The 13,836-nt window shown below is 37.5% G+C and overlaps 1 protein-coding gene across 3 annotated transcripts in view; it reads left to right on the forward strand.

The window, feature by feature from the left end:
• The first annotated feature begins 13,175 nt into the window (after positions 1-13,175).
• The window catches only part of GUF1 (GTP binding elongation factor GUF1), a 37,244-nt gene continuing 36,583 nt past the window's right edge, over positions 13,176-13,836 (forward strand). For all 3 annotated transcript variants that reach the window (XM_057729401.1, XM_057729402.1, XM_057729400.1), the window contains exon 1: positions 13,176-13,554. In XM_057729401.1, coding sequence (XP_057585384.1) covers positions 13,390-13,554 — 165 coding nt within the window. In that variant the 5' untranslated portion in view covers positions 13,176-13,389. The remainder of the gene's footprint in view (positions 13,555-13,836) is intronic.

Here is a 13,836-nt window from a genome sequence, read left to right on the forward strand (position 1 = left end):
TGATTGTCAGGGGTGGGGGGCATAGAATCAGCCTGTGGATAGGAATCTGCCCTCCCACCGCCACCCCGGGTGCCAGCATCCAAAATAAAGCAAACTTTCCTTTCCACCAACCCGGTGTCTTTATTGGATTCTGAGCTGCGAGCAGCAGGACCCCACTTTTGGTTACAGAAGGATGAATTGAAGGGGTCAGAACCAGAGCAGGTGCCGAAGTAAGGAAGAGAGTTCATTCCAGGGAAACGACGTGAAGTTGTCTGAACTGCGGAAGGTCCAATGCAGGTGGAGAGAACTAAATAGGTACAAAAGACGTGTGGAAAGAAGATTTTATAGAGTTCAATTTCTATTGGATAAGAGGGAGAAGAGAGGGATAGTTATTAAAAATGATTTGTAGAATCCTGACAACTTCCCTATCCTAGTGTATCAACACCATGGCAAAAGGCCAAATTGTTATATGGTAGCCAAATTTAGATCATCATGCTTTCTATTCCTCCTTTCAAAAATTTTTATGTGAGAACATAGGTCCCTTCTTGTAACAGCAAGGACTCAGAGTGCATTCTTTTTTTCCAACATACAATGTCATTGAAAAGAAATGAGTAGCAAAAATGGCATATAAAAATGAAATTAATCTAGGCCTCAAGTGAACCATAAGGCATGAAACATTGAAGACCAAATGATTTCCTTCTCCTGACAGTGCTTTAATAGACCATTAATACATATGCCAGAATACTTTGAAGCTACTCTTATATGTGTAACACTGTATATGTATAAAATGTGCATTTAAATAATTCATTACCTCCACTTATGAATTACCCAGTTGTTATAATGTATGTTGAAGGACAGAGTTGAAATCAATATTATAAATAGTCAGTCTGATCAACTGATTAATTTAGTTCATCTATTTAGATAATTATTTCTGGGTTCTGAATGATCAAAAAGACTGCATAATATGAATAAGGATTCTCACCTAATGTAAACAGCACCATATTCTACTCACAGCCACTTTCCTTTCCTTTCCCTTTCTCCTTCCATCCATCCTTTCCTCCCTCTTCTCTGTACTCTCCCTAAACTCTCTTCTAAGTTGATCTCATCCTTTCCCCTGGCTTTATAAACCATCTATGTAGACAGAGTTCCTCAAGTCACATATGCAGCCCTCACCTTTCTTTTCAGCGCCAAACTATTTATATCTTATATATAATGAAACTTAACATAATCAAACTTGTTTTTTTTTAAATCTCTACCTTCCCAAACCCAAAGCTTTCTTCTTCATTTCAGGAAATGGCATCACAAACCACTCATTCAAATCAGAAATCATCTAATCCTTCAGTGAATTGTATTGATTCTACATCTAAAACATATCTCCCACTAACTAATACCATCTCAACTGCTATCACCCTGGTGTATGCTTCTGTGTTCTCCTACCTGGACTTCTGTTTGTAACCATTGAATAAAGTGAAATACCCCTTTTAAAGTAGCAGATGCAGTAGATGGTCATACACGTTTACATAAAAAAGACTGTAAAAATCATACCATTAATGGCATAGTGACTTGCCAAGTCAGGAAAAATTTTCTTCTATGATTGCTGACTGCCATTTGTAGTGGGAATAAGGAGAAGAATCCTAACCTGTAATTTCTTAACGTCTCTCTGGTGATCTGTCAGGTGTTAAAAGATTGTGAGTTGATCAACAGCTGTATTTGAAAAGATTTGCCCTGTACCTGACAATTTTGCATACATATTTATGTTAAATTAAAGGATGAAGGGTTAGATGGTTTGGTGAATAATCAGTACTATTAGTTTTGCCTACTCGGAAACCATTATTTCAATTGTGTAAATCTATTTAATCACCACATATGATTATAACATTCATTACTGTAATCTTTCAATATAAAAATAGAGGCTCCAAGAGGCTAAGTGACTTCTGCACCATCACACACCTAATATGTGACAGAACCTAACCTGGAAAATTAATTCTCTCACTCAGCCCCACTTCCTTTCATTACTTGGACTGTTTCTCCCAAAAGACTATCTATGGCTGCCTGAAACAGGATGTACCTGTTCGGAACTACTAAACAATATTTATTCACAACCTCCAGAAAATATTTTTCAGCTGAACAGAGCTGCCAATGAACCAAGAGAAAAATATATCATGATTTTCTAACTCTCCCGAAAGAGAAATGGATTGTTTGTTATCAGTGTCTATCAAGTAATTATTTTGGCAGTCCGTATTGCAATTTAATGTGCATTATACTATACGTTACTACTCTTATTAAGGCAGAAAAATACATGTTGCGTTCCATTATTTTTTAATATATTTTTCTCAGTGTTCTCTACATGCTCCTTTTGTTAATACCACGTAAGAGTCGTTCCTGATCATCTGCCTTTTAAAGACCATGCTGCTTCTATTTTATAAGCCTGAAATTGCAGCCCTGAATATTATACAGTCACATGAAAGTGGGCATAAAATTGTTTTGTTGCATGAATTTTAAAGAGTTCAGTGTGTCCTATGACAAGAAAAGAAAAGAAAATTACAGAGTTTTCCTTCATTAATACTAAGATAATTACTCTTGACTTTAAATTTGGCTATTTCTTGTTAGCTTCCACTTTTGTCTTAGAAGAAAAAATTGGAATCTAGCACAATTATTTCTGAACACGTACAAGTTTTCAGTCTGATAGCAACTAAATGTTAGCTAAATGTAATTTATACCTGAAATTATGAAAAATGATATGAGTAGTAGTTAATTTATACATTCTTAGTAGCCATGTTATTATAATAATCATTTTAAAATGTAATAAATTAAATTTATATACAATATAAATTTGGCACACTGATATAATTAATTTTTACAGGAATATTTTCCTAGGAATTGCATGAATTCCTCAAAAAGTTATCTAAACACATGGATCCTTAGCTCCCTCTTTCATAAAACAAGAATAAAATTTTTGCCTACCTCATAGTAATATGTATTTTACTTTTATCTCATGAACTTGATTTTATTTTTCCTTGTTTCATAATATACTTAAAATATTAAATTTGTGTATAAAACACGAGGATTAAAGAGAATTTTGAACAGAAACAATTAACACAGGCAGGGCCAAGTTGCAAATGCTCAATAAATGTTATCTGTTATGGTTATTATGATTACACTTAACACCAGCAACAAAAACACACAGAAAGCTGCAAATAAGAGAAAGTTTGAGGTTTCAAGTATTGCAATTCAAGAGGCATTGATTGGAGTAGCAACTCAAACGTGCTCCAAGATAAATAGAAAATGGCCGGGGTTTATAAAGGTAACTTATATGACACTCCACAGAGGGTTATTTTTACAGAACTATGATTGGTGCCAGAAGGTATCCACTCACTTGTTGGCAGCAGGTTGGTTGCTAAGCTGCAGACTCTTAGAGAGTAAAGAAAACAAGTTCCAGGTGGTCTCAGGGTGGCCTGATCAAAACTTTGTGTTGCATCCAGATGTGGACACGTGTAAGTTCCTCTTCCCTAGTGGTCTCCCAGCTCCATTTTAGATCCCTTTGACATAAGTGACTCCATTTTATTGTTCATGACCCATAGCTTCTCGGTGGAAAAGAAGTTGGATCAATAGAAGATGCCTGTATTTACTCTTGTGTTCATTATTTATAGTCACTCAACACATAAATATTTTTAGTAAACTCTACTTTGATATTCTACAAATTTATACAAAAAATCCATTTTATCAAGGAGATGGTGCTGAGTGGGAGAGTATTTACACTGCCATGTAGACAGACTGTGATTGCTATAGACATGAAACACTTCTTCAGCATGCATCTCTTATTTTTTAATAAAGAAAGATTTCTAATAACAGAAAGGCTAAGAATGAACTTTACTGCCAAGATACCTCTTATTATTTTGACTAAACTCCCTTAGGTACCAGTCAGTAAAGATGTAAGCATACATTGGCTACAATTCTTTCATCGGTGAAGGGCAAACTCTCTCCCACTGCCCTGCCATAATTATACCTCTGCAACTGTACCAGTACTAAGATTTTTTTCCAAGATATTCCAAGTTTAAATTGAATATTTTATTATACGCACTGGGTGAAAGCACTTACAGAATTTTAAAAAATGATCAGACATGATATATATTTAAATGTAATTGTGAATATACAAATTCTATTTCATAAAACGATATTTCAACCTTCATTTGGCAGGAGGACCTCACTAACTACTTACAGCTTAGAGTTTTAACTTAATAGGACATTTACTCAAACATTGCCTTAATGTAGAGGAGACCTTTCAAGGAAAAGTCTTTTCTCTGCAGTATTAATATTTTCATTCACAAACACAAGCTAGGGAAAGTAGTGAACAGAGTAGCAAAATAATATTTTGAATACAATTTTATGTTCTTTTAAAATAATTTGCAGTCTCTGGTTTAAAACTGCACTAGACTACAAAATTACCTATAATTCTTAACAGAATACCTATGGGGATTTACAAAAAGATCAATATTCCACAATCTGAAAATGCTTGGGAATCACCCGTTGCCAGAATCTGGGCAAAATTTCTGTGATAAAGCTGATGAGTCTGTAGTGAGAAAATTCTTTTTTTTTTTTTTTTTTCTGCCCATGCTCTGCTGTATGCAGCACCTTAGTTCCCAGACCAGAGATTGACCCTGGGCCCCCTACAGTGGGGCATGGAGTCCTAAGCACTGGACTGTCAGGGAATTTCTGAGAAAAATGATTTTAACCATCGAGAACACGTGCACAAGGACAGTCCACCCGTAGAAATGGCTTAGGAAGATTCCTGAGACCCTTGGAGATCTAGGTTTTACAGCAATGTTGTGGATGGGCTGGCCCTTGTAATTCTTATGCAGCAAGATGTCCTCAGCAATAATCACAGGAAACCGAAAGAAACGAGGTTTATTGCTTACAAGGTCTAGAAATTACATAGCACAACTGGGTCCACACAGACAGGTAGCAGGGAGAGAAAGAGAGAACGTGGGCCTGGGGTTCTGCTTTTATTGGGGTCAAGGGCAGGGGCCTAGGGAGTGATGACTTCACTTTTTCTTGGTGAATTTAAAACATGAGAGCAGGAATTTAAAGTGTGGGAGGAGAAAAAACAAAATAAAAACAAGTGGCCTGAGTGGTCAGCTATCAAAATCAAGTAAGATCTCTGAAGCAAAGGAAGGGATCAGGCCTGGCTCTTTACCTTATCCTGTGGCTGGCAGTGTGTTTATTTGAGACAGCCGTCTTTGAAGTGGATGCCTCCGCCTACATTCAAAGCTTAAGTCAGGCACTTGCTTTACCAAAAAGAGAAAACCCAACCGTCAGGGCTTACACTACAGTTATAGACCCTCTCAATTAAACTGTTGGGATTTTAGGAATGTTAATGTTCCACAACAGCCACGTGAGTGGCCCACGTTAGAAACGGGACTGTCTTGGAAAGAAATATTGATGTGAGGTTGGTTATAAATTGACCCATAATATTCACTGAGCAAATACTTCTCTGCTCTTTCAGTGGAAGTTGATACAATTTTTGGACAGTAAGAATTCTTACACAAACTTTGCAAATATTACTTGTTCCTTTTATTGCAATATGTGTATCTGTAGTCGCTAATAAGAAGTGCAGAAGATAACTGGAAGATTACTTAGTGAGGTGGAATCAAAGCCTGGAATTCAGCCCTCTGTGCTTCCATCTCTGGCCAGCAGATAAAGTTCTTGGCTCAAGGAACTCACAGCTGTGGACCCTGTAAAGGTACTGTCAACCTTTGCTTCTTGAACTCTTTCTTCCTTTCTTGTTTCTTCTTTATCTTCATTCTGATGGACGTGTGTTTTTCTTCAGCTGTACTGAAACCATTTACTAAGTTATACCAACCATCCTGACCTGTACACCACTCCTTCTTCTTGAAGCAGTTTTGGATATTCATGATCTCATCTCTTACAGACAGATTTTAGGCTTTAAGAGAGCAATGTTTTGGCTCTGATTTCCAAAACCTGGAAGGTGGCTAATAAAGGAAATAACAACACCACTATTGTGATCATCAAAGTGAGCACAGAGTTTATTGTCTGGCCAAGCAAGAGGACACACACCTGTGAAAAATTCAGTGAATAGTGTTCTGAGGGGAAGCTTCAGGAAGCATTATGAGCTAGGGAAATGGTGGGAATTCATGGTGGTTATGTTAACTAAGCATTGGTGTTTGCTTTCTGGTTTATCCACAGGGGTGCATAAGTCTCTACAAGGTTAGTTAAAAATAACCATGGTACATTGGTTAGGAAAGGGTTTTTCAGTTGTGTCCAGTGTTAAAGAGAAAACCACAGGCCCAAAGGATATCACTTGTGCCACAGCTGGTGAAAATTCAATGAACATGATGGCCTAATAGCTTCAGTTGGTTAGAAGTGTTTGCGGTGAAACATAGAATTTAGTCTAAATATATCATATGCAATTACTGCCATAAGTTGAAAATCTTTCCTCTACGTATCTCATTATAGCCATAATTTATCACTTGCCATAATTATATCCAGGGTTTATATTCCATCCTGGTAAGATAATTCAGAGCTTATTATTTACATTTGTATTTCATTCATAGTATATAGCACAGTGCCTGGATGTAGTCAATGTTCAGTGAAAATTGTTGAATTAATGAAAACCCAATAAGGTAACTGAACATTTTTGCATCATTTTTTAGAATTTTGTCAAAATTAATGGATGTTCATGATGAATAAAAATTGTGTAAAGGATTTCTTAACGTTTTATCAGAGTAACATGCTCTAAAATATCACATAACAATGAAATCCCCATCAATTTAAAATTTTTTCTTGGTCATTTCCAATTAGCAGTTTATTAAAACTGTTTCACTTATCCATTTATTTCTCTGTGCTTTCAATTAACTGATAAATTGATTAAATGATAAGTGGAATACCCACTATTCTTGTTCACAGCATTTAACAAAGAAGACTAATGAATACACTCCCAAATTCATTTCACGTAATTGACTTTCAGAACTGACCATTTTATATATATTTCTCACATCATGTAATGGCCTTTATAACTTACATGAGTTTGTTTTAGTATATATACATATGTGTATGTATGTATATACACACACACACACATATCATGTGATATATATATATATCATGGAATTAGAAACATTAATAACATAGTAATTAGCAAAACTGATAAATTAATTGATAATAGCAAACATTAAAAACAAAGATTTCTATTAAAAGATAGATGCATCACACTCCTTGGTATTTAGCCAAAGGAGTTGAAAACTTCTATACAAAAACCTGCACATTGATGTTTACAGCAGCTTTATCTGTAACTGCCGAAACTTGGAAGCAACCAAGACATTCTTCAGTCTGTGAGAGGATAAATAACTGTGGTGTATCCACACAATGGAATATTATTCAGTGCTAAAAAGAAATGAATGGTCAAGCTATGCAAAGACATATAGAAATATTAAATGCTTATTAGGAAGTGAAAGAAGCAAGTCTGAAAATGCTATATCCTGTGTGTTTCCAACTATATGATGTTTTGGAAAAGGCAAAACTAAGAAGACAGTAAAAAAAGTCAGTGATTGTCAGGGGTTTGTGGGAGGAAGAATTAATTAATAGGCAGCACACAGAGGATATGGGAAGTCTCTGTACCTTACTCCAGTAATTTGCTGTGACCCTAAAGCTACTCTTAAAAAAATAGTCTTAAAATAGATACAATTAAAATCTCATTAATAAATGTTTGATTAACTTTTTGGTTGGAGAAGTAAGAAACTGTAGGTCATAAATGATTTCTGGCATTTTCCTATTGCCAAAGTAAACATGTGCCTTAAATACAGTAAAATTATCTGCCAAATCCTCCTTTTACTTTCTATCGCATCAATGTTTTTCTATATGAAAATCTTCTGCTAAGCAAGTTTTTAGGCTGTGAATATTAGGCTGTGGATATCACACTATGGTTCTCATAGAATAACAGTTATACCAGCAAGCCTGTTTGGAAATGCTGCCTTCTAATTGTTATAGGCAGCATCTTATATGGCTCCCATTGGTTCCAGCATCTTGGTGTTCATGCCTTGTACTTGTATTTCCCTTGAGCATAGTCTGGACAAGTAACTTGGTTCTAATCAGTAAAATATGGCAAAGGTGATGCAGTATTATGGCTGTGATTAAGCTATTCTAACTAAGGGACTCTAATCTATTGTCTTTTTTTTCAAAACTATTAATTTATTCATCAGTTATTTACTGAACATCAACAACTGCATGATACAAAAATAAGACATACTTTCTACCCTAAAGAGATTCGGTCTGATTTGAAAAAAATTTGAAAATAGGACATAACTATATAATATGATAAAAATGACAAGCGAACATAGAGGAAATATGCCTAGTGAGGAGAAGGGCAAAATAAGGGTTTGTGAGGAAATAACATTCTTATGCTGTTTGAAGATTTATGATGTCTTTGTAATCTATTGTCTTCTTGATTTACACACTTTGATGATACAAGCTGGCATGTGGGAGAGGCCCAGGTGGCTTGGAACTGGGAGATCTCCAGTAAACAGAGAGGTAGGAAGTGAGGTTCTGAGTCCAACAAACAGGATCTGACTGTTGCCAGCGATCACTGAGTAATCTTGGGAAAGTGCCCTTTCCCAGTTGTGACTGTCCATGAGACTCTAGTGCAGATGAGATCTTAGTTCAGCAGTTTAATTGCAGCCTGGTGATAGGCTGTGAAGCAGAGAATCCAGTTAAGCCATCCTCACAAATACCATGTGCATATTCTGCATCTCTCATTTTCTAAAAAAGTCAGATAATTTACCTGGCAAGCCAAACCGGTACCCATTATAATGTCTCCTCTTAGTGTCAGATACACTATTTCTCCTTAAATCATTTATTTTGACAAAGAAGGGAAAAAAGAGACATTATAGTCATCCAATGAAATGATACCAGACAACCTACAGCTCATCTTTTTTCTGGTAGGAAGAATAGAATCAAGTTTCTCCACTATGACAGCCACTGAGTTTCATTTCTGAGATTTCCCTAGGAATCATTTCTGCAACCTTGTAGGTTTGCATCCAATAACACAAGCTGCCTTCTCCCCTCTGTTTGACCTCAGTCAATTTACTTAGCTTCTTTGGATCTCAGTTTTCTCATAACAGAATGAAGTTTTTGGACTATATGTTGTATAAAAACACTTCCAATAAGTACTGAGATATTGCAGGTAAGTGTACCTTAAAAAATAAATTAATTAAATGCTACTCTCTTAGTGTACCCACAGCAGAAGCTTCTGATGGCAGGCTGTTACCTGTGATGCAAAGCTGTTTGATATACAGCATAAATGCACCAACAATTTCTGCTCACATATTTTACTGGAAACCAAAATCTATTGCAATCTGCAGAGATTCTTTTCAGTAGAGCCCCTGGGTTTTTTTTTTTTTTTGACAGCTGTTTACTTTTTTCATCTTCTTAGTGCAACTCTAACAGAGTTTATTGCTCTTATTCTTTACTCTAGATTGCACAATTTCTTTCCTTGGGAGCAAGAAAGAAAGAACTGCCAAAGGGAAATAAGCACAAAATATTAGAAATGATACTGTCCCTAAGGTAACTAACTCCCTTTCAAATAAATGCATATTTATGTGAAGTGTTTAATAAACATAAAACTAATATTAAGAATCAAAGAAATTAGAAGAGGAAAAATTAATCAGCAAGTAATGATTCACAATGAAAGAATAAGAGATGTCAGGGAAGCAGAAAATAAAGCAGGTAAGCACTAGATGCTAATGTGATCATCTGAGACAAATGAAGTCACAGAAAAATTAATTCCCTTCAGGAAGAAGCATCTATTTTCTTTGGCATTTGTGCACTAGAAATGCACTCTGCTGGGTTGTTTACGAATCCTTTCATCCCTGTAATGGACATTTATTGCTTCCCAGTATCCACCTTCATTTTCCTTTCCTAACAACACTTGGTTTTTCCTTTGAAGACTGACTTTGTGTGAGAGCCACGTGATTCAGACTGAAATGACAGCATACCTTCTGGTAGAAACATCCTAATAGCTAATGTGTCTTTTATTGCTGCCTCTTATTTTGCTACTGTTGTATTTGTTGGTACAAATTAACTCTGTTAATTCTATCTCAAAATATCTACCAATCACTCCTTCATCCCCGTTCTCTCCAGTGACTCCTTCAAGCCCTTACTGTGTGTCACCTAGACTGTGAAATAGAAGACTCTCCTCTCTCTGTCTCTGTTTCTCTCATCACTTTATCCACTTTTCTCTTCAATTCATTTACACACCATTGTCATAGTAGGCTTCCTAAAGAAAACCTGTGCTATTTCCTTACAATCGCTTCTGCACAGAATGACAGTGAAATGGTAAGTAGCAAAGACCCTATTCAAGGTCCTTCAGAAACTTGGCTGAAACTGTTCTTTCCATATATAACTCCTGCCAATTTCCTCCTCCTTTCCCCAAATACTTGCTATTTTCTGATATAAAAATATTTATAAAGCCTTGATTTATGTCCAAAATTTGAAAAAAAAATGGAACTCTAAAAAATAAATCACAAAAGACAAAAAACTAACGTGAAACATGAATTCCAAGCTGTATTTTCCACTGTAGACACGTGGGGGCACCACTTTAGCTGCTTAATAGCAACACTGGAGATCCTTTGTTAGCATCAATGTTAAGTTGTTCTGTTTGTGTGTGTACCTGTGATAACTATTGAACTGATATTAAATATTTATTAACAGCATTATTAATATTAAAAAATGCTCCAACATATCAGTAACTTTGAAACAGAATTTAGAGGTGATAAAATTATTGTTTATATATATAATTTTTACATTTAATATTCCCTTTCTTATGGGCGGAATTGATATTTAAAGTTCATATATTGAAGTCTTAACCCTTAGGACACCTCAGAATGCGACCATATTTAAAGATAAAGTCTTTAAAGACGTAATTAAGTTAAAAAGAGGTCATTAGAGTGGGCCTAAATCCAGTATGACTGGTGTCCCTATCAGAAGAGGAGATTAGGACACAGACAGGTATTGAGAGAAGACCATACAGAGACACAGAGTTAAAGAAGGTCATCTATAGGCCAAGGAGGAAGGCCTCAGAAGAAACCAACACGGCTGACACCTTGATCTTGGCCTTCTAGTTTCCAGAACTGTGAGAAAATAAATTTCTTTGTTTATGCCACCGACTCTACTGTACTTTATTACAGCCCTAGCAAACCAACAGACCCTTCAAATATGTTTAAAAACATAAATACAATAGTTGCAGATTACCGTACTATGCAAGAATGTAACTTCCCTATTATACACTCACTTCTATGGGGAAATGAGCCTTGATTTATGTGTTTTTAATTATGCGTGCTCTTCAGAAACCCTTGCCTTAAAAACATGCCGAGGTTCCAAATCTTGGCCATTTCCGTCTTCTGAGCATTAACTCAGTATGTCATACCTTTTTACTCATTTATCCTTGCCCAGCAGAGTTTAATGGAGTGGTTAAGGGTGCAGACTCTCGAGCCAGTCCACCTGGGCTCATAGCCCACTTCATCACTAACTATATGACTTTAGGCAGTTACTTCAAAAAGCCTGGGCTATGTTTTTCTCAGATATTTGTACAACAGAAACAATCATAAGAGTAGCTGCATTAGAGGGCTCTGTAAGGATTAAGTGAGTTGACATATACAAAGTGTGTAGAATAATATTGATAACACAGTAAGTGCAATTATGCTGGCAATGATCCCTCTGCTTGATTAGGCTCCAGTCATCTCTTTCAGGAAAACTTTTTATCCTTCAAGGCCCAGAAAAAAATGATACCTCAACTGTGGAACTTCAGTGACTCCACTTCCCCTTTCTTAGGTTGAATACTAAATGAGCTTGTGTTGTCAGAGGTATCATAGAGGTTTGAGCTTTGGTTTTTAATCTGGATTTAAATATAGATTTTTTTTCCATTTACCTATTATATGATTTGAGACATTTTGCTTAATTTGTCTGAGTTTCCACATCTGTACATTACATGACACAGGAATGTTCAGTATTTTTCTAATACATATTTCATCTGTGGGTCTGGGAGTATAATGTCAACCACATAAGATATTGCAGTATTCCCAAAGTGTGGGACTAACAGAGGTACCAAGATAATTTTAGGTTAGACATAGACATGGCATTAAGGAGACAATCATACAGAGAAAATTCTTCTTTCAATTTTATTTCAATACTGCTGATTAGGTCAAGAAGTCTCAGTTTGGTGCTATGTTTTAAAATTCTTTTATGCTTATTCATCTCCATTTTTAATCGAGATTCTGAGCCTTTGTCAGGTAACATTTTTCTATAATTGAATCACATTTATTATTAATTAGTTAATTTTACTTTGAAATTTATGACAGGTCACAGTGCTTTCTCCACTTGTAGGAAATGATACAAATATTTCTTTCAAAATAAACTCATTCAAGTATAAAAGGTAGGTTGATTTAAAGAAAAATATTACGGTATGAGGTCATGGTGAAAATCCTTGAGGATAATATGCAAATTATTGAAATCTGGGCAACACTGACATATTAACTATTAGGAACGATTGTGTTCAATACATTCCTAGGTAGCTATTAAGTTCATTCTCTAAGACGACAGTAGCAATGAGTGATGTATCAAGTATTGTTTTAATTTATAGTAGTCCCAAGAACGAACTACAAACAATACAACGGTGAACTAAACACAGCTGCTGCTTTTTCTTCTGCACCAAATCCTTAACACTGCAGAAAAGCCCATGGGAGAGGTGGGACACAGACACTAAATATGGTATACAGGTCTCTATCTCTCATTGTCATCCTTCACCTTAAAGCTCTGCTCCCCTGCAAGGTAAACATTTTTGAAGTGGTAACACTAAGGTGAAAAAAGACTTGACGGCTTTCAGGACGTAGTTTTTTCCACCTTCACTTCTGGCCCAAACGTTCCCAGGATACATTACTGCAATAAATTTTACCGCCCGTTTCCATTCAGACGCACTTCAATATTAACGATATCGCAGACAACACGGAGAGTACAACTCAACTTCTAGATTTTAAAAGTTACTCCAGCATTCTGCCATCTGGTAGGAGGTTACGCACAACCTTCCTCTAGGAGCACAAATATCACCGCCCGGCAGTGCTTCCCTCACGTGACTTCCCTACTCCTTCGCGCGCAGGCACGCTGACGTCAGACGTCATGCGACGTACGGACGCCAGCGAGCCGTCTTGCGTCCCGGGGGTCCTGCCGGGGCCGATGATAGTTGGGCGTCGATACCCTCCTCACGTTTTTCTTTCAGGTTCCGGGGGCGAGTTTGGTTCCTGTGTGTCCGCTCCTAGCGGGGGTGTCTTGGAGAAAACGGAGCCGGGGGTGATGGCGCCGTCACGTCTCGAGACCCTCTCCTGACGACTCCGTCGCGCGGGGGGGATGTGGACACTTGCGGGTCAGGGCTGGTGGCGGGGACGCGCGCTCGCGGCCTGGGCCGCCCAGGCGGCGCGTCGGGGGCTGCCCGGGTCTCGTCCCGCGCCGACCCGGGGAGTCGCAGCCGAGGCCGAGGCTCCGGGCAGGAGCTACAGCTCTGCGGACCGCAAGGTGACCGCCCCTGAGTTTCTCGTCAGCCACATTTTAAAGCTTGGGCGGGCGCTCCTGGCGGACGTGGGAGGGTGTCGGGCTTCTCAGGACTCTGTTGCAGGCAGGCTGCGCTTCTGTGCAGGAGGCCGGCTCGGAGCGCGGGCTCCGCTCGGGTTTCTGACTCCGCTGCTCACCAGTGTGACCTTGGGCAAGTCACGTCCTAACGTTTCCTCACTGGAGATATCAGAACTCTGATTGTCTGTGCGAGGTGCTGGTCTCAGCATGTATGTAATTTTAAAAGCC

Source organism: Hippopotamus amphibius, chromosome 3 (assembly GCF_030028045.1).
Source record: "Hippopotamus amphibius kiboko isolate mHipAmp2 chromosome 3, mHipAmp2.hap2, whole genome shotgun sequence".
In the NCBI taxonomy this organism is placed as follows: domain Eukaryota; kingdom Metazoa; phylum Chordata; class Mammalia; order Artiodactyla; family Hippopotamidae; genus Hippopotamus; species Hippopotamus amphibius.